Here is a 21,178-nt window from a genome sequence, read left to right as displayed (position 1 = left end):
AACTATCAACCCTTGTCTCTATATTTCCCTACCTCCCAATCTGGTTATTTTGAAGGAAATCCCAGGTATCATCAATTTATCTGTATTTCAGTGTGTATCCCTGAAAAGATGAGGATTCTTTAAACTATGTCCAAATATGATAATCTTATCTTTAAGTGATTAATTATTCAGTCAGTATTATATTTCCCTGATTGTCTGCATTATTTTCCAGTTTGTTAAACTGCAACCCAAATGAGATTGATAGCTCTTTCTTAATTATCTTTTAAAGTATAAAGTCCCCTTCAATAACCCTCTCTTCCCCCATCTCCCTTCTCTCTCCCTCTTTTTTTTTTTTGGAGGAAACCAGATTTTTCCATACTCTGCTAAGTATGTGTTTTGCCCATTATGCATACCCTAACTTTCGTTTTAACGTGTCCTTCTGTCCTTTGTATTTTCTGTATATCGGCAGAGGCTTTATTGGATGACATGTTTTTGTTTTCCAAGTTTACTTTATACTTGTCCTTCCGTCAGGAGTTAATGTCTGGTGATGATCACCATTAAGTTATCGTTATATAGATCTAGCAATTTATTAGAGGAGTTGTAAAGTAGTGATATTGTAATTTTCTTCATTTTTCCATATTATGTCCAAATACTTCTGTAAAAAAAAATTCCTTTATCAAGTATTTGGCTCCTATATGAAAGACAGTCAGCCATTTTCCCAAGGAGGCCTGATTTCTTTGAGAAGTATAGAGGTTTGATTTTTCTTTATAAATTTAGCCTTAAAACTTTTTAAGAAAGAGAGTCATCAGTAATCATTGCCTTTAGCACCTTTTTACACTTTGACAACATGTTAGAAAACTAGTTACAGATAGAGAAATGAAATTAAAACCTCATTTGTATTTCCTTTTAATTTATCAACTGAAAGGAGAGAATGAGAGGAAACTAAAGTTTGTTAGATTATTTAGCAGGCCCTGAGCTTTGGTACCTTTTTAAAAAACTTTTACTTTGATCTTAAGAGGTTGGTCAATATTGTACCCATATTATAGATGAGGCCAAAACCTAGAATGCTAAAATGACCTATTCTGTGCCATACTGCCTGTGAATAATGGACATTTGTAGTGTTTTCTTTGGATTTTATATGTAATAGGCTAACTTGGTTTTTCCAACACTGCATTAGGGACATCAGAAAGTCATTGGGTTAGAGCTATAAGACATTTAAAAAATGTCCAAAAGACATTGTAATACATTTTTTAAAATAACCAGATTTTTACTGCTTCATTTTATGTATGCCAGAAAAGTCTGAGTTCAACCTGGGATAGAAGTAAGGATCAGGGCTAGTGAATGAGAATAGAAAAGAATAATCTTGGAAACTGGCATCTTTTTTTTTTTCTTTCAATAAAGAGGTTTTTTATAAGTTTGAATTTTCAGATATTGATAGTTTTAAAACAATGTGTAAAACTCAAACAGGGTCTCCGTATCAATCTAGAGAGGTGGGGTAGGGCGGGAGATGGAAGAGAGGTTCAAAAGGGAGGGATATATGTATACCCATGGCTGATTCATATTGAAGTTTGACCAAAAACAAAATTCTGCAAAGCAATTATCCTTTAATTAAAAAATGAATTAAAAAAAACAATGTATAACCATTTCTCTCTCCCACGCAAGCTTACTGAGGTGTTTATACAAATGCATAAACATTTTCAAATCACTTATAAGCCTATGTGTGGAACTTCCACGGTTCCTCTAAACATCTGTGGGAAATGGACTTTGTTGTCAGAGACTTTATTTCAAATTCCAACTGTAGCTTACTAGGTATATGAATTTAAAGTTTTCCATTTTTCCTTTGTAGAACTTGTAAAAGTAAGCACTCATGTCTCAAGCACTGTTTGAGACTCTTAACAGTCCTTGCACATGGTTTGGTCCTCAAATACCAGTTTTAAGCGATTTTTTTTTTTTTCAGTTTACTGTAAACACATCACCTACTCCGGAAGACCTGATGTTAAGTCAATATGTTTACCGACCCAAGATACAGATTTATAAAGAAGATTGTGAAGCTCTTTGCCGGAAGATTGAAGAGTATGAAAGTTTCCATCTTTTGTGTGTTTTGTTGGATGGGTGAATAATCTGTGTGACAAGATTTTGATTAGAATAACACTGGCATAAGAAAAGCTGACCATATTAATTGGCAGTGTAATATAGTATATGGGAAAGAATTTCAGTTTTGTAGTCAGATGAAAGTTCAACTCTTGGCTACTTATGTAAGTTATTTAACCTTCATTTTCACATTCATCAGTTGAGGATAATAATACCTACTTAGTAGTGTAGAAGTAGTGTATATAATGAGCAGTAGAAGTAGTATATATAAGAAGTTTGCATGTCATTCTCAGCAAAGAGTATGTCCTTAATAGGGATTCCCAGGTGGCTCAGTGGTAAAGAATCCACCTACCAAGCAGGAGATTCAGGTTTAATCCCTGGGTGGGGAAGATCCCCTGGAGAAGGAAATGGCAACCCGCTCCAGTATTCTTTCCTGGAAAATTCCATGGACAAAGGAGCCTGGCAGGCTATAGCCATGGGGTCACAAAAGAGTTGAACATGACTTGGTGACTAAACGATGACAACAAAGGTCCTTATAAGCAATAATTACTAGATTATGATATCATAAATTCCAAAATAACATGTTTAAAAGAAGAAGATAGTACCCTTTAGAGATTTATATAGTGCCTAAAAGTAAGATTGCCTTTGGGTTTATAGTTTTATCACATTTGCTCTTAGTTTACATTTATAAAAGAACATGGTTTTAATCAAGACTGTAGCGCAGTGGTTTGGTGTTAGTAGATGCAGCAGACTAATTTACAAATTAGGTATATCTAGATTTTCACAGGTAAACCAAACCTTGCAACTCAAGGCAGTGTTTATATCATACTTATCTAGAACTGTCAAACTGAATTTGAACCAGTCTAACAAACAGAAAAGAAATGAAGTAATCTTTTAAGAATCATGTAGTTTTAAAACTTTTGGTGGTAAACACACTGTAGTGTACATAGATGTCAAAATATAATGTACACATGAAACATATAACCAGTGTTTTAAACCAGTGTCTTAAACCAATGTTACCTCAATAAATAAAGGGAATTATAGTTTTAAAGGGCTTCCCTTGTGTCTCAGCTGGTAAAGAATCCACCTGCAATGCAGGAGACCTGGGTTCGATCCCTGGGTTGGGAAGATCCTCTGGAGAAGGGAAAGGCTACCCACTCCAGTATTGTGGCCTGGAGAATTCCACGGACTGTATACTCCATGAGGTTGCTAAGAGTCGGACACAACTGAGCGACTTTCACTTTGACGTTTCATAGTTCTAAAACTAGAAAGTTAAGATGCTGTTAAATTATAGTACTGCAGATTTGCCTGTTTCTGGCTTGTTCATTGAATGAAGCATTGAGCACCTACTGAGTGCCAGGCGCAGTACTAAATCCTGGTGTTCATCCCTGAACAAGAGAAGTTTCTTACCTTCATGTTATTTAAGAGTTGGGTGTCTCAGGATTTGTCTAAGAATGTTTTATTTTGAATAAAATAGATTCATTGCATAGAATGAAAAGTTTGTTTAGATGTGCTCTACTATTTGATTTTGTACCTATGTGCCTGTTTATAATATCTTCTAACTCTGATAAAAATTTATTCCCTATACTTATTAACAAGGTAACTGTGCTACTTTTATTAATGCTGAATGGAATTGGAAACTTTAACTTAATAGCTACAACTTTCCAACAATTATGCATTCACAAGCCCTTAAAGGATTCCTTATAAGCAACATATTGAATTGACCAAAAAGTTTGTTTGGTTTTAAGTAAAAATAAAAGACATATTTTTCATTTCACCAAGAATTTTACTGAACAGTGTATTCATTAACCAAATAAGCTTCATGACCAAAACAGTATTTTCATTTTGGAACAAGTTGCTGCATTGAGATGAGAATTCTATTTGGGAGGGAAATTTTTTTTGAATCATAACATTCTTGAACTATTCTACAAGTGTTGAAATAGTCAGACTGGCCACTATTCCTGAGTGAATTCCCCTCTTTATGTAGAAAAGAACTAGGAAAAATTAAGTATGCCTGTAGATCTAAATTGAATCATTCGGATTGACTTCTGAACTCTGCTAATTAACTTTTCTCTATTTAGATTAAAGCTTTCTGCACTGAACCAAGATAAACTGTTAACTGATATAAATAGGAACCTGTGGGAAAAAATGAAACACTGCTCTGATGAGGAGGTACTTTTGTCTCATTTTCTGAATGGGAATCAGTATAGTCATTACAATGTTTATTGTGAAATTAGTACCTGTTACTTGATAATTGGACTTCACTGGTAGCTCAGCTGGTAAAGAATCTATCTGCCATGTAGGAGACCTCACTTCAGTTCCTGGGTCGGGAAGATCCCCTGGAGGAGGGCATGGCAACCCATTCTAGTATTCTTGCCTGGACAATCTCCATGGGCAGAGGAAGCTGGAGGGCTACAGTCCATGGGGTCACAAAGAGTAGGACACAACTGAGCGACTAAGCACTCACACACATACACACACTCACACTTGATAATTAGTGGTGAGTTCTTTAGTTTACTTCTCAGGTATAATATGTCAGTAAGATTTTACTATATATGAATGATTATTAGTATAGAATCTTACACTTCTTACATGATCAATTTAATATATGAAATACATTTGAAATTTAGAGTTCCCTTCTTGTTCGCTTTTCACTTAGATTTAGGTAGGGAAGAGATAGACTTTAATTGATTAAATAAGCAACTCATTTTATATTTGCCCTTATTGAAGTTTTATTAACTAAAGAACCTGTCATTTTCTAATTTGTAATATAAATGAATTTTGTACTAGAATTATTCAACTGGAATTAAAGTTGAAATCTTTGGTTCTGGACTTAACCTATTAAGTGAAATTAAATTTGCAAATAAGAAGCCTTAGGAATCATAGTCTAGGATGGGCAAATCTTAGCACGTAGCAGCTGAACCAGCCTTCCCAGACCATTTGCCTTTTCTAACTCGTTTGTTTCAATGCAGTGTAATCTTTGACTTTACAGCTGAAGGCCTTTGGAATTTACTTGAACAAAATAAAATCACGTTTTACCAAGATGACTAAAGTCTTTACTCACCAAGGAAAAGTGGCTCTATACAGCAAGCTGGTGCAGTCAGCTCAGGTAATTTGAGACCGTGAAGAGCTTAGAAATACCTATTAAAATTACTTTATAGTGATTGTGGAATATGAAGAATGTTCCTTAGGAGACATGTGAATGAGAGTTGGGCAAAAACTTAAAATTGTTCTTAAGAAGTGAGGGTCAGTTTAAGAAAAGTAGTAAATCCTGGCATCTTGAGTAATTCTAGAATATAGTAAATCCTGGCATCTTGAGTAATTCTAGAATATATTTACTAATAGGGGTGTATGTCTCATCTCAAATTATATATATTGAAATAAAACAATATAGAATTATGATCTTCCTTTGCTAAGGAATTTGCTCTGGTATTATCTTCTCATAGTCCATACTCAGCTATGCATGTGTATGCATGTATTTTTAAAAAAATAGCATTTTCCAAAATGGTCATCCTTGAAGAAAGGTCCTACATAAAAAAACTTTTCATTGGCAAATAAGTCTGGGAAGTGTTACATACAGTGACGCCCTTTTGACAAAATATAATAGCTAGCATATTAAAGTCTAAGGTCAGAAATTTTTTTTTTTTTGGTCTAAAAAGAAAAAATGCTATAATTCTATTTGATCAGTGTTTCCCAAATTTATTTGACCATAGATCATTTTTATAAACTCTAAGTTATATATATTACATAGAAATATAGAGTAAATATAAAATATGAATTAATATTAATCTGTTATGTATGTTTAAAAAACTTTTTTTAAGACAAGACTAGAAGTTTCGATCTTTTAGATTTGCCTGTTCATGGGACTTCCCTGGTGGTCCAGTGGTTAAGACTCTGCACTTCCACTGCACGGGGCATGGTTCAGTCCATGGTTGGAAACCAAGATCCCGCATGCTGCACTGCACAGCCAAAATGAAAATAACAACAAACAAACAAAAAGATTTGCTTGATCATAAATCAGATGTAGCAGTTATGTTAGCAGTTTGAACTGTTTATAATGTTATAATGTTTTGTTTTGAGGTTTAACTTGACAGTCTATGATATTGTGTGTTTAGAGCGAGAGAGAGAAACTTCATAAAAGGATAAATGAGATGGACAATATACTTAAGAAGATTGATAACTGTCTCACCGAGGTGGAAATAGGTAAAATATCTTGAATACTTTTCCAAAAGAAAATTTAATTGTATCTAAATCCTTCCCTACTTTGCTAGTAACACTATGCTGAAGCCTGGTATTTAGCAGCTTGAGACATTAAATTAGAGCAACTCCTTTACTGTGGTCATTCATATAATCAAGAGATACCCAAAATAATAAGTCTCTTTGGGAAACTCTTCATAACTTAGACCGTAATCTTGTGTTGTTTTTTAATAAATGAACTTATTTATCCTTTCAGTTTGGTCTCTCATTATCCCGACTTGTTAGTTTTATCTTGAAACCGCTTTTTCAGAGATCACAAAATTTCACATAATCATCAAATTTGGTCGCTCTCAGTCCTTAGCCATCTAAATCTCTTTCAGTATGTGACACTGCTGATTCTTCTTTTCTTCCTGAAACATTCTTGTCCCTGAACTCTATGGTATTGCTCTATCTTGATACTATTCTTTTCTCCTGACTGTTTCTTTTAGCTCCTCTGTTGTCCCTTATCTAACTAAGCCCTTGTGTAGCATTCATCTATTCATTTCTATATTTTCTCCCCTAATGCTTTCATTTGCCTTAACAATTATGTCTATATGAATGATTCCCAAATTCAGTTAAATTCATCCAGCATTTGTTCAGCACCTACTACCTGCCAGATACTGTGCTTAGTGTCAGGAAAAATATATACACAGATTTTTGCCCATTTTTAAATGTTTATTTATTTAGGCTGCTGTGGGTCTTCACTGCTGTGTGCCGGCTTCTCTAGTTGTGGTATGCAGGCTTAGTTATGGTATGTGGCATCTTGGTTCCCCAGCCAGGGATGGAACCTGAGCCCCGTGCATTGGAAGCTTGGAATCTTATCCACTGGACCACCCGGAATGTCCTAGATTTTTGCCTTCAAGTGACTTGTAACCATTTTGCATGAGGGCATCTTTCTCTTTCTCTTCAGTTCCAGACTTAACATTTCCCCTTCTTGCTGAACCTTTCAACAAAAGTGTCCTTTAAGCACCTTAAACATTATGTGAAAAAACGGAAGTTATTGTCTTCCATTTTCAAAATAATATCTAAAAATTTGTTGTCTGTGATACTTCTCATTTGTATTAACAGTGTCACCATTCTTACAAATTGTAAAAGGCTCATAACTTTTATTGTCTTTGAGTTTCTCTTATCAGATCCTATTATATCTGCTTCAGTATCTTCTGTATTCTTCCCTGCTCCCATTCACACTATCATTAATTATGACATGTGCTATTTCAGATCTTCTAACTAATTTTTCTACGCTCTTAATTTCATTCTGTCTCTTTCCAGTCCAACCTTTACATTGCTGCAGGATTAATAATTATAAAGGACAGTATTCATTATGTTTAGTTCTGTCACTGTTCTGTCACTGTTCAGTTCTGACACTGTCACTGTTCTGTCACAGTTCAGTCACTGTTGTGTTCAACTCTTTGTGACCCAGGGACTGCAGCACACCAGGCTTCCCTGTCCATCCCCAGCTCCTGGAGCCTGCTCAAATTCGTGTCCATTGAGTTGGTGATGCCATCTAAACATCTCCTCTGTTGTCCCCTTTTCCTCCTGCCTTCAATCTTTCCCAGCATCATGGTCTTTTCCAGTGTGTCAGTTCTTCTAATCAGGTGGCCAAAGTATTGGAGTTTCAGCATCAGTCCTTCCAATGAATATTCAGGACTGATTTCCTTTAGGATGGACTGGTTTGATCTCCTTGCAGTCCCAGTGACTCTCAAGAGTCTTCTCCAACACCATGGTTCGGAAACATCAATTCTTTGGCACTCAGCTTTCTTTATGGTCCAACTCTCCCATCCGTTCGTGACTACTGAAAAAACCATAGCTTTGACTAGACAGATCTTTGTTGGCAAAGTAATGTCTCTGCTTTTAAATATGCTGTCTAGGTTAGTTTTAGCTTTTCTTCCAAGGAGCAAGCATCTTTTAATTTCATGCCTGCTGTCATCATCTGCAGTGATTTTGGAGCCCCCAAAAATAAAGTTTGTCACTGTTTCCATTGTTTCTCCATCTATTTGTCATGAGGTGATGGGACTGGATGGGACCCATGATGGAATTGGATGCCATGATCTTCATTTTCTGACTGTTGAGTTCTAAGCCAGCTTTTTCACTATTCTCTTTTACTTTCATCAAGAGGCTCCTCAGTTCCTCTTCAATTTCTGCCATAAGGGTGGTATCATATGCATATCTGAGGTTATTGATATTTTTCCCGGCAATCTTGATTCCAGCTTGTGCTTCATCTAGCCCGGCATTTTGCATAATGTACTCTGCATATAAGTTAAATAAATAGGGTGACAATATACAGCCTTGACGTATTTCTTTCTCAGTTTGGAGCCAGTCTGTTGTTCCATGTCCAGTTTTAACTGTCGCTTCTTGACCTGCCTACAGATTTCTCAGAAGGCAGGTCAGGTGGTCTGGTATTTCCATCTCTTTAAGGATTTTCCAGTTTGTTGTGATCCACACAGTCAAAGGCTTTGGTGTACTCAATAAAGCAGTAGATGTTTTCTTGGAACTCTCTTTCTCTATGATCCAGCAGATGTTGGCAGTTTGATCTCTGGCTTCTCTGCCTTTTCTAAATCCAGCTTGAACATCTGGAAGTTCACAATTCACATACTGTTGAAGCGTCACTTGGAGAATTTTGAGCATTACTTTGCTAGTGTGTGAGATGAGTGCAATTGTGCAGTAGTTTGAACATTCTGTGGCATTGCCTTTCTTTGGGATTAGAATGAAAACTGACCTTTTCCAATCCTGTGGCCACTACTGAGTTTTCCAAATTTGCTGGCATATTGAGTGCAGCACTTTCATAGCATCATCTTCTAGGACTTGAAATAGCTCACCTGAAATTCCATCACCTCCACTAGCTTTGTTCGTAGTGATGCTTCCTTAGGCCCAATTGACTTCAGACTCTGGGTGTCTGGCTCTAGGTGAGTGATCACACCATCGTGGTTGTCTGAGTCATGAAGATCTGTTCTGTATAGTTCTTCCATGAATTCTTGCCACCTTTTCTTTTATGTTACTACCCTGAAAAACTTCTGCCTTTCCATTTATTACAAAATAAAGTCCAAACTCCTGAGCTTGACATTTAGCGTTCTCAACCATCATTTTCAGATATTCTCTTCTTACATGATTTTTACTATTATTCCCTTACATATTCTAAATTCCAACCAAATCTTGTCATTTCTATGCAGTTCTGCCACTTCGTGTTTGCCTAATACATTCTCCTTATATTTTTTACCAAGGTATAGTGTTCTCTCTCTTGAGCTGCTATGACTATTTTATTGTACCTATCATATCTAATTGTAATTATAGTTACTTCTATATAGTTTACTTTCCTATCTAATTTGTAAGCTCCATGGGGACAAAGATCAGCTTTTATTTTTCTCCATATCCTTCAAAGTTCTTAGCACTATGCTTTGCACAGAAAAAGTGCCTGGTATATATTTTCTCCATTGAACTGGTAATAAATATATGAAGTCCATAGTCTTAGACTATCACACCCCTTTGTTCATTACCTTGCCTTTTCACTTATAAAAAAAAATAGAAGCCATTAAGGCCAAAATTTCTAAACTTGCTGCTACAAAACAAACCAAACTTTTATATATCTGTATCCATTCTTTCATCCTTCCTTTCTTTTCCCTAAGATCAATCTCTCCACCTAAACTTTGAATTGCAGCCTCTCTTGTCTCCTCAGGAATCTTATCACACTGACTTTCCCTTATCTCTTGTATTTACAACCTCTCTGCCTCCTCCACTGAATATATTCATTTCTCACCTTTAAAAGTACCAACAATCACACTCTTTCTCTAGCTGCTACTGAATGGCTCTCTATTTCTGTCTCCTTTCTTCATTACTCCTTGAGCAAATTACGAAGTACCTATCATGTGCCTTGTATAGTGTTTGGTGCTAAGACTACTGTAGTGATTAAAAACAAAACTTTATGCCTTTGTGGAGTATTTTTTTTTTATTTGTCAATTCTCCCATTACTATCTTTTAATTCAAACATTCATACATTAAGAAAGGCTTCCATACTTTAATTTTTTACAGTATTATACAGAGCTTCGATGCTATTTCAGTTTCAGATTATAGGAGATCACATTCAAATATGTTTGGATTTGACAATTTGCTTTTGCAATATTGAGGAAAGATTATAAGCATTAAATAGTTTTATGGTAACTGCTGTGGAAGAGTGGTTCCACGGTGCCGTAAGCTCCTGAAGTAGAATTCTGTCAGTTCAGGAGAGGCTTCCCTTTGAGGAAGTGGCATTTAAGCCAAGGTCTGAAGAATAAGTCGGGGCTAAAGTGAGAAGGGAGGAAAAAGCAGACTGTTCAATATGAATAACACAGGCAGGAGCCTTTCTATGGAAAAGAATATACCAAGTAAAAGGATCTGAAATAAGGCAAATGTGGCTAGAAAAGAGAGAACAAAGGGGAACATAGTCTGAGATAAAGCTGGAGATGCCAGCTTTAGGGACCAGGTCAAGGAGGGCCTCTTAAGGAGTTTTGACTTTTTCTGAGACCAGTGAATAGCCATTTGAAGGGTGTTAAGCATTGGCTATAAATTAAGAAGTTAAGCAGTTTTTGGATGGTATGATTAGTAAAGAACAATAGCTTATATAAAGGGAACTTGGTAGTGGTGAAGGAAAAAAGTAGATTCAGAAAATATATCTGAGGTAAAAGTCTAAAGTTGGTTTGGATGTGGGGAGAGAGAAGGCTTTTAAGGATGATTCCAAGGTATCCGAAATAAATTTAAATATGTGTGTGTGCATTTATATATGTGTATGGTTCCTGCTTAGTCCATGGGATTGCCTAACAATAATTTTGATGTATGCAAATTATATATAAAAAATTTCCATCTGTCACTAGAACAAGTCTTCCTATAAAATTATTATTGTATCTCAATGCTTTTTTGTCAAGGAAAAGGTGGGTTAAGATAAATGCTTGTGAAATATTCTTAACATGACATTTTGGGACCATCTCTTCTTTTCATCTCTGGTTGTTCAGTTATTTTTGATTGAGTTACTTTAATCCATGGTCTATTTTAGAAACTAAGAATTTGGAGGATGAACAGAAAGACAGTCCTGTTGAAGAACTGAATTCTGAAGTGAGAGCTGCAGAAAAAGGTAACTGATTTAATTAGGGAGGTAAATGGGGAAAAAATCCTCTGAGTTTTTTATTTAAATGAGATTAATGAGATAGACTTTTCAATAAAACAGATGATTTTTATACCAGTATTTTAATGTGTACATTCTGATCACTTTGTTTTTGTTTTTCTTTTCAAAGAACTGGAACAGCTGAAAACTGAGGAAGAAAAGCTTCAAAGGTTAGCCTTCAGTTTGAGTGTTAGAAAATATGCCAACCTCCACATGGTTAAGTGATTTCCTACCTCCAGAAACTGACAAGACTGAGAACATGAATATTGACGAAGGTTGAGCCAGGGCTTCTACTCCACTTTGCACTTGACCTTGGAGGCCATCTTAGCAGTATTCTCTAAGCATTTATTGCTTACAGAGCATTAATCCAAGGCAGTAGTTCTCAAGCTTGTGTAATATCAGGATCCTGTTAAAGAAAATCTAGCATTAAACTGCTTTTATATGACACTTAAGTGTAAATAAATATGAAATGAGGTATGTGTTTCTTACACTGTGGATCTTATTTAACTATAAGACTCAAAGAAATCGAATACGAATAATGACAAAGCCAGTTAAATTCCAACTGGAAACATTAACTTGATAGGTGATAATAATTTAGCTAAAATTAAATTGATGCTAGCAAAATGACTAACAAAATATAAATTCTGTTTAGCTCTAATAAGCTAAACAAAACCAAATGTATGCACCAAAATTATGGCATGTTTCATTTTTGTGGTGGGCATTCTTATGGTCTACATTATGCTTACATTTTTAACATCAAAATAAAAATTAAAATTTTTTGAGGTTAGTTTTTGTTAATTTATTTTTAATTGGAGGATAATTGCTTTACAATATTGTGTTAGCTTCTGCCATACAACAGTGTGAATCAGCCATAAGGGATACATGTTCTAGTGAGGTGGATGAATCTAGAGCTTGTTAGAAAGAGTGAATTAAGTCAGAAAGAGAAAAACAAATACTGTATATTAATAAATATACATGGGATCTAGAAAAATGGTACTGACAAACCTGTTTGTAGTGTGGAAATAGTGACATAGACACAGAGAACGGACTTTAGACACAGCAGACGAAGGAGAGGATAGGACGAATTATGAGACTGGCATTGAAACATACATTACCATATGTAAAATAGATCAGTAATGGGAAGTGTTGTATAACACAGGGAGCTCAGTGTTTTGTAACAACCTAAAGGGGTGGGATGGCGTGGGAGGAAAGTGTAAATTTTAGTAATAGACCCAGACTTCTAGTTTAATGTTTATAAAAAAAAAAAACCTAAAAATGCAAAAATATACATCACTCACTGGGGAGCCATTTAACACATGGCTTTTTGTCATAAACTTTTATTTTAATGATGTCTGAATTCTCTAGCAGTGACGTTATCTTTCTGTGAATACCTGGTTTAATTTGCAGAAATTTCTTAGAGCTGGAGATACAGAAAGAGCAGATCCTTGCTCAATTAGACTTTGTGCAAAAACAAACAAGGAGAACTGAAGAGTTGCTGGATCAATTGAGGTAAGGGAAAACAGGCAGCATTAATTTGTGTTTTATCCTGTACCTTTGTGGTTGTCTCAGTCTACTAGTGCAGTTGACATGTGTTTGTGATGTGTATCACTGTTTTTAACCTATAATGCAATGTATTCTCAAAAAGAAGAATTAATATACTCAACAGTAAGCTGAAAGTATACAAGGTGGGAGAGCTATGAAATTTGTAATGTTAAGATATTTAATATTTTATATTGCCTAGACTTGGCTTTTCTCTGAAAAATAACTCAAAATTGAGTCAGTTCTTATTTCTTTCAAAAGCATAAGTTTGTACATTCACAGTATTGGAATTAGAGTAATGAATGTCTCCCAAGCCAGTAGAAAACTCCAGTAGCTGCTGATGGTACTATTCAGATGGTAGAAGAACTTAACTCTCTTTTTTTATCTTAAAAAATGTTTTTTTTGTTTTTTCTCTTTATTCAGCTTGTCTGAATGGGATGTCATTGAGTGGAGTGACGATCAAGCTGTATTCACCTTTCTTTATGACACAATAGAACTCATCATTACCTTTGGAGAGCCAGTAGGTAAGTAGCAAGAATAAGATAATTCCTCTGCAGATAAATGTATGGTTAAACTTACTAAAGATTCATACTTTGTTTTAATACAATATTAACATGTATTGACATGATGAAAGTACTGCTGAAAATCTTAAAAGAGGCAATCACTTTATTTAGTGATAATAGAATTTTATTTTATTAAATAAAAAGTAAAAAACCAGCTAGTGAAAGTTGCCCTTTGTTGAATTACATTAGATAATAGAAATTTTGCCTATCCAGAAAAATGGATCAACATGCTCTTCACATCTATTTACTCTGATTTCTTTTTTCCCATCTGTCTCTGTTGTGATGGAGGATTTGCTCCTAATGTTGATGATTCTTTACTGGGTTTTTGATATACATAAGTTAACCCAAAAAGCTAATTGGAAATTCTCTCTGTATTGATTGGTAGGTTTATCAAAATTGGTAAACATCACTAGATGGTAACTTAATAGAATCCTAGCTATTTTGTTATAATCTCCTGTCAGTATCTTTAGGTCTCTTCTCTTGAAACAGCTTCAGCATGGCCAGCCCTGGGTGAACATGGCCAAATTGAAACTTTGAATCTTTATAATTTCTCAGCCTCCAAGCCCAGTTCTCCTTAAACATTCCTGGGAATTCCTTGTCTGTCCAGTGATTAGGACTTGAGCTTTTACTACCATGGCCCCAGGTTCAGTCCCTGGTTGAGAAACTAAAATCCTGTAAATTGTGTAGAACAACGCCCCCTCACCCTCCAAAAAAAGTTCCTTTTCTAAATGAATACCATCAACTTCTGTTCAGATCCGAAATTAAAAGTTAGGAATCACTCTATAATTAAAAGTTAGGAATCACTCTATATCTCTTTCTTCTTTACCTGGCATATCTAAATTATGAGTAAGACTTACTGATTCAGATTTAACATTCATCTACTATTTTGTGTCTCTTCTGCCAAGAGATACCTCCAATCTGTACAATAACACTATAGGTAGTCTTTCTGGAACTTTTTCTTTTCCCCTCTATTTCTTTCTCCTTCCTGTAGCTGTAGTAATTGTTGAAAATTTTATCATGTACCTCCTACTCTTAGACTGATAATCAGAATGCTTATAACCTGTAAAGCCCTGAATGAATTGAATTTTTCCTCCTTTTCCTTCCTCATCTTACACTGTTCTCTGCACATCGGCCACAGTGAATTTCTTTCACTTCTTTAAAAGATCATGGTCTCTCATGCTCAGTCATATTCCATCCTACCTCAGGACATTCATCCTGATGTTTCTTATGCCTGGAAACTTCTGCCCTGTCTTAGTCCTTCTGGGTTGCCATTTTAAAAATACCATAAACTGGGACTTCCAGTGGTAAAGAATCTGCCTTCCAGTGCAAGGGACATGGGTTCAATCCCTGGCTGGGGAACTAAGATCCCACACCCCTTGAGACAGCTAAGTCCATGCACCGAGACTACGGAGCCACCAGCACATCCTAGAACCCATGTTCCACAACAAGAGAGGCCTGCATGCTGCAACTAGAGAAAATTTAAAAATATAAAATTTTACATACCATACACTGAGTAGCTTATAAACAACAGAAATTTATTCTCACAGTTCTGGAAGCTGGAAGCTCAAAATATGGGTGCCAGTATGGTCAGGCAAGGGCCCTCTTCCAGGCTGCAGACTCTTCATTGTATCCTCACATAACTAGCTAGCTCTTCAAGATCTTTGTTTTAAGAGCACTAATCCCATTCATAAGGGGTCCATCCTTATGATCTAAGCACCTCCCAAGTTCCCACCTCCTACAACTATCACAGTGGGCATTAGGTTTTCAGCCTATGAATTTTCAGACCATAGCACCTCCTCTTCACTAAGTAAATGTCTACTAATAGTCCGTTAGAGCTCAACTAAATTATCACTTTCTCAGGAAAGTTTTCCTTGACTCTTCTTTTACTCACTCCCTTTGCTATTTGCCCTCCTGGCATATGTTTTCATTGCTTCATGCAGTTTTCTTTATTGTGCTTATTATAGTTTGTAGTTCTTGGTGTGTTGATTAGTGCAATTATCTGTGTGTCCCCCTGAGCTGTAATTCTAGAGCATAGGTTGATCATGTTTGTTTGTCTCACTAGCATATCCTCAGTGCCTAACGCATAGATAATATTCAACAGAGTGAAAAGAATCAATCTTAGAGACAAGAGATAACTCTGGTGTATGGAAGAACAATCAGCTCTCCTAGCTACCTAAAATGCATTGCTGTTATTTAGTTGCTAAGTCACATCCAACTCTTATGTGACCCTATTCACTATAGCCCACCAGACTCCCCTGTCTATGGGATTTCCCAGGCAAGAATACTGGAGTGGCTAAAATTACTGTGATGCTAAAAGCATAAATTGTTTTCACTGTATTTGTACAAAGATAATAGGTATAGGGAGGTTGTAGTCGTCTTCTTTATATGATTCCTAAAAAGAATATTATTTTTGCACAGAAGTTAGGGTTCAAAGGAGGAGGCCCTGATAAATTTACAAAACTGTCCCACACCTTAAATTTCCTTAAAGGCCTGCCAGTTAATATAGTTCAGTGTTCTCAGGGGAACCTTTACATACACAGAGAATAGTATGATTCAGGGATAAAGCTTCAACTGTCCATGAAAAAATCCTGCTACCCAGAAAGAATAGGATTCTAAAGTACTGAGTTGTATGTGGCTTTAAATCAGATGATAAAAAGAAATACTGTTTTTGTGCTGGTTTTTCCTAGTTGGTCTCCCTTTCCTGGGCAAGGCTTATAGGAAGATTGTTGATCTGAATTTTCAATCTCTGTTAGATGGTAAGTTCAGAACATTTAATCCAACAAAACTGTTTTGGAAATTTATTTAATATTAATTAAATTATTTAATACGTGTATATTGTTCCTTGAGAACTCTTTTACATACTAAATTAAATATAAACAACAATAATAATTAGAAATGTGTATTAGACCAAAAACTGCTTGAGAATTGTTCTAAATATTGTATGGGCTTTAAAAGAAATTTTAAAAAATTATTACTAAATCTTGAGTAATAGCTATTTCCATAATTTAAAAATTACCATTATGGGTACTTACTCTGAATCAGACATGTATATTACTTACATCAACACTATTCTCCATTTTGCAATTAGAGAACTATAGCTCAGAAGCAATAAGTATTGTGCTTAGGATCACTCAGGTAGTAAGGAAAGCCAGAATTTAAACTCAGGGTTATGTTACATTTAAACCTACACATTTATCTCAATTTTATTCTGTATGTGATAAAGGCTTGAGTTTATATCACAGTGACTTATGTTCACTATATATGATTTATGTGTTTGAAAATAAAATAGAGATGATAGTTAAATACCTAGTTATTTGAAGGTATTTCTAGTTAATATGTCTAGTGTGTGTGTATGTATATATATATATAAAATACATGAATGATAAGTAATACCCTGCTTTTGATTTTTTTTGTTTGTTTGTTTCTTCAGAGGATAAAGCTCCTCCTTCCTCCATTTTAGTTCATAGCCTTATTTTCCAGTACATTGAGCAACAGGAATCCTGGAAGAAGACATGCACAACACAGCATCAGGTACCCAAGGTAAATTCCCACAGAAATATTTAAAGGAAATTATGTCAACTGTTCCAGAAAGCAGAACTGAAATTTTATGTATGTAATAGTGAATCCTGAAATGATAAAAATACTAAGATATACTAAACTGTTCAACTTTGGGGTATTCTTTATAAAAGAGTCACTAAACCCTAAAATGTTCTTATACTTCCATCTTTTCTTTTTCTGTTTTTCCCAGATGCTTCAAGAAATCTCACTGGTAGTGAGCCATTGCAAACTCCTTGGAGAGGAGATTGAGTTTTTAAAGCGATGGGGACCAAATTATAACCTAATAAGCATAGATGTGAATAATACTGAGTAAGTGTATTAGTTTCTGTAGAGCTGCCATGACAGAGTGCTACAAACTGGGTGGCTTACACAATGGAAATTCATAGTCTCACAGTTCTGGAGGCTGGAAGTCTGAGGTCAGAGTGTCAGCAGGATCAGTTCCTTCTGATGGCTATGAAAGAGAATCTATTCCATGCCTCTCTCCTAATTTCTGGTGATTTGCGGGAAGTCTTTTGGCATTCCTTATTTGTAAATATGTAATCCCAGTAGCTTCTTTTATCTTCATATGACATTCTTCCTGTGTGTATGTCTGTGTCCAAATGTTCCCTCTTTGTTAGGACACCAGTCATTTTAGATTAGGGGCCCACCCTACTCTGGAACGATCTCATCTTAACTAATTAATTCTGCAATGATCCTCTTTACAAATTAGGTCACATTCTGATATACTAGGGGTTAGGGCTTTAATACATGAATTTTAGGGGACACAACCCATGACGGTAAGTAGTTAGTTGAAAACTTATTAAAATAATTAAATTAATAGTTTCATGACTAATGATGAAAATACAAAATAAGCATGCTTTGTTCCAGATGTTTTACCCTCTGTTCATTTGATAAGCAATGATGTATACCATAGTTTCAGTATAAAAAGAAAATGTATTTGTTTCATTCCATTTTTGTTTTGTGTTTTTAATTGACAATCTTGTCTTTTACAGATTGAAGCTTTTATTCTCCAGCTCAGCAGCATTTGCAAAGTTTGAGATAACTTTGTCTCTCTCAGCTCACTACCCATCAGTCCCATTACCTTTCTCTATTCAAAATCACCTTGGAAACATTGGGTGAGTAAAGAGCAAGCAAGAAAGGGCTCCCAACTACTTTTTTACCTTTGTTCTTTCTTTCGAAAGATTTCTCAAAGTGGTCAGAAAATGGATAGACCATAGTGAAAGCCAGAAGTCACCTCTCGCTCTGATTTCATTTTGAAGAATTTGTTCTTTTAAAGTCAGTGACCTTCATTGCTATCTCCAGTGAATACTGGAGACCATTGGTCTATTTTTTTATATTTGCTCCATTTTATGGTAACTCCTTCCTGAAACAGGAATCGAAAAGGAAAAAAAATCCTGCTTAAGTTTAGCCCAGGTCACATCTGAACAACTTTCATGGCCTTAAAAACAGAGTAATCACTTTAAGAATTATGTAGTCATCGTGCTTTTCTCAATTAGTTTGTGGAACAGACTTAAAAGTACTTCATTTCTACTGTATGTTTTGTGACTTTGTATACACTGCTGACAGATTGCAAGGTGATAGAGTATAGAATATGCCCACCCCAAATCCATCAGCAAATGCCAATAGTTTAGATTTTCATTGCCAGAGAAAGCAGCTAAGTCACGATACCTCACAATTACATACATAATTGGTTCTTAGACCTTATTTTTAGAATCTCAGTTCAGATTGGACATCTAATTATTTCCAGAAATGCCTGTTTGTGCTTCCTAGTAGATTCAGAAATCCTACTCAAAAATATGAATTTCACTGAAATGAAGACAAGTTTCCAGAAAATTAATTAGCCTTTTGTTCTTTCCAGCCAAGATGAAGTCACTGCCATTCTATCTAAAGTGCCACTGGAAGACAACTACCTAAAGAATGTAGTCAAACAAATTTACCGAGATCTGCTTCAGGACTGACAGCCATTTCTACCACTAGAATCATGGACTGCAGTTATAACAGTCAAACACAGTACACTTAATACTATGTCAGTGTTTCAGTTACTGTTTAATATTCATCTTTAGGTCATAGAAGCCTAGTAAAGTTTCTTCCACTAAAGTTACGCTCTCTGCTTTAGTACAAGCCCTTTAAGAATTAACTTTTAAGTATAAGGAGAGGTCACCACAGACAAAAATATTAGCTATTTCCCCATATCTAGGGCTGTGATTTTTAGGTTTATATAGTGTCTATTACTATTTTCCTAATATAATTTTGTAGGGAAAAATTAATTTTTGGTTTGATACATATATGTAAATATATTAATACTGTTTTTGTGTTTGTGATATAGTAAAGAGATGTATATAGAAATACATAGAGATGTATAGAGAGACATCCCTCTACCTGGGCAGTTTCAAAACATTTTTCTGAAGGATGCCTTACAACAAGATTCTCAGTCTCTTTCATTTAATAACAGCTTCAAACAATATCACACCCAAAACACAGGTTTGTCAAGTTTTGGTAATGGTAATGAACTTTTAAGTATTGTTTTCTGAAGCCAAACACTTTCTTATACACAAAAATAGGCATGTCCATTGATAATTGAATAATCAGTATTATCTGTAAGATAGACAAATGTGAAAAAACTTCATCTAATCTTTAGTCAAATCCTAATCATGATCATTTTTGTTTCCCTTATATATTTCTCAAATATATTTACATTTTTAAACTAATTTATATTAATATTTTGGTTTATATTTTGGGATCAGGTTAAAGTTCTATGGGTCCCATGAATGTTATCTGCCATCTTGATTGGCTTTTACTCCTGAACTACTAGTCAAAATAGTAAATGGTCTTTAAGTCAACATAAAACTCATTTGCCATAAAAATCAATATTTAAATGTTCCCTGTTTCTGTAAACTCCTTGAAAAAAATTTAAGGTCATCAATATGATATGTTTCCCTGAAACTTCCCATGAAATTTTTTTTCTTACTGGAGTTGTTTTATTTCTTTCTGTAAACCTAAAAAAGTAGAAGTTTTGTTTTATACATTTTGGCAACCTGGAATGACCAGCTTCAAGGATGATTTGGCTTGTAATGATAATCTCTGCTTTCTTGGGTTTGGAGTACATAATTGTATTATTTATCTAGTTATTTGCTTTTCTATTTGTTCAAAGTATTGGTTATTTTTATAAAATTCTTTGGAAGTTTCTTCAGTAGTGATTGGAAACAGATTATTTTTTGCATTATTAAAGTAAGTTTATTATGTAAAATATTTTTAAAGCGGTATCTCTTTATGAAGTTTTTTTTGTTTTTTTTACCCTGTATCCAGTATATCCTTGAAGATATGCCTAAGCAAGCTCACTTTAGAAATAATCACTTATTTGAAAACTCAGATAAGGTTAAAGTATGTCAGGACCTTAATAGTAGAAACAGGTACCAACTGTAGTTATCCCTTTGTCTCTAAGGCACAATAGAAGAAAACGATTTTGAAGTCCCTTAGGAAACTATCCTTTCTTAAGAATTAATGTAGTGGTTCTCAAAGTATAGTCCCTAGACCAGCGGTCCCCAACCTTTTTGGCACCAGGGACCAGTTTCATGGAAGAAAATTTTTCGACAGATCAGGGGCCAGGGGAAGGGTATGGTTCAGGCAGTAATTTGAGCTATGGGGAGCAGCAGATGAAGCTTGCCCACCACTCACCTCCTGCTGTGCAACCTAGTTCCTAACATGCTGCAGACTGATACCAGTCTGTGGCCTGGGGGTTGAGGACCCCTGTTCTAGACAACCTGCCTTAGCTGTTCAAAAGTATCCATGTTGTTGACCTAAAGTCTAGACTGCCAGATATTTCTCCAACGGAAATGGATTCGGGATCAGAAGAAAACTGCAATTCACAGTTTGCAGCCATGGTGGGTCACATGCAGTTTCCCGCTCTACAAGGAAAGGAAAACACAGAAAGGAAAGAAAAGCTAGGAGGCTACAGGAAACAAAGGCTTTTCATTGGCTGAACCCTTCCCAGAAAAGGAGTCTTTCTTCTTTTTGTTGGACTCTGCCAACAATGCAGCCATGAGAATTCCCCTTTCTGCTCTTCTTCCTCTACTTAATCGAGGTT

General features: G+C 35.3%; 1 protein-coding gene across 1 annotated transcript in view; it reads left to right on the top strand.

The window, feature by feature from the left end:
* The window catches only part of KNL1 (kinetochore scaffold 1), a 65,004-nt gene extending 44,661 nt beyond the window's left edge, over window positions 1-20,343 (top strand). Inside the window, exons 14-26 of the mRNA XM_018054444.1 lie at window positions 1,937-2,052; window positions 4,152-4,242; window positions 5,063-5,179; window positions 6,186-6,273; window positions 11,327-11,404; window positions 11,565-11,604; window positions 12,842-12,943; window positions 13,397-13,497; window positions 16,224-16,292; window positions 16,967-17,076; window positions 17,285-17,403; window positions 18,087-18,209; window positions 18,953-20,343. Of these exons, the coding sequence (XP_017909933.1) occupies window positions 1,937-2,052; window positions 4,152-4,242; window positions 5,063-5,179; window positions 6,186-6,273; window positions 11,327-11,404; window positions 11,565-11,604; window positions 12,842-12,943; window positions 13,397-13,497; window positions 16,224-16,292; window positions 16,967-17,076; window positions 17,285-17,403; window positions 18,087-18,209; window positions 18,953-19,052 (1,254 nt within the window). The 3' untranslated portion in view covers window positions 19,053-20,343. The remainder of the gene's footprint in view (window positions 1-1,936; window positions 2,053-4,151; window positions 4,243-5,062; window positions 5,180-6,185; window positions 6,274-11,326; window positions 11,405-11,564; window positions 11,605-12,841; window positions 12,944-13,396; window positions 13,498-16,223; window positions 16,293-16,966; window positions 17,077-17,284; window positions 17,404-18,086; window positions 18,210-18,952) is intronic.

Source organism: Capra hircus, chromosome 10 (genome assembly GCF_001704415.2).
Source record: "Capra hircus breed San Clemente chromosome 10, ASM170441v1, whole genome shotgun sequence".
Lineage (NCBI taxonomy): Eukaryota > Metazoa > Chordata > Mammalia > Artiodactyla > Bovidae > Capra > Capra hircus.
The sequence above is the reverse complement of the archived record's forward strand: the minus strand, read 5'-3'. Positions and strand labels throughout refer to the sequence as shown.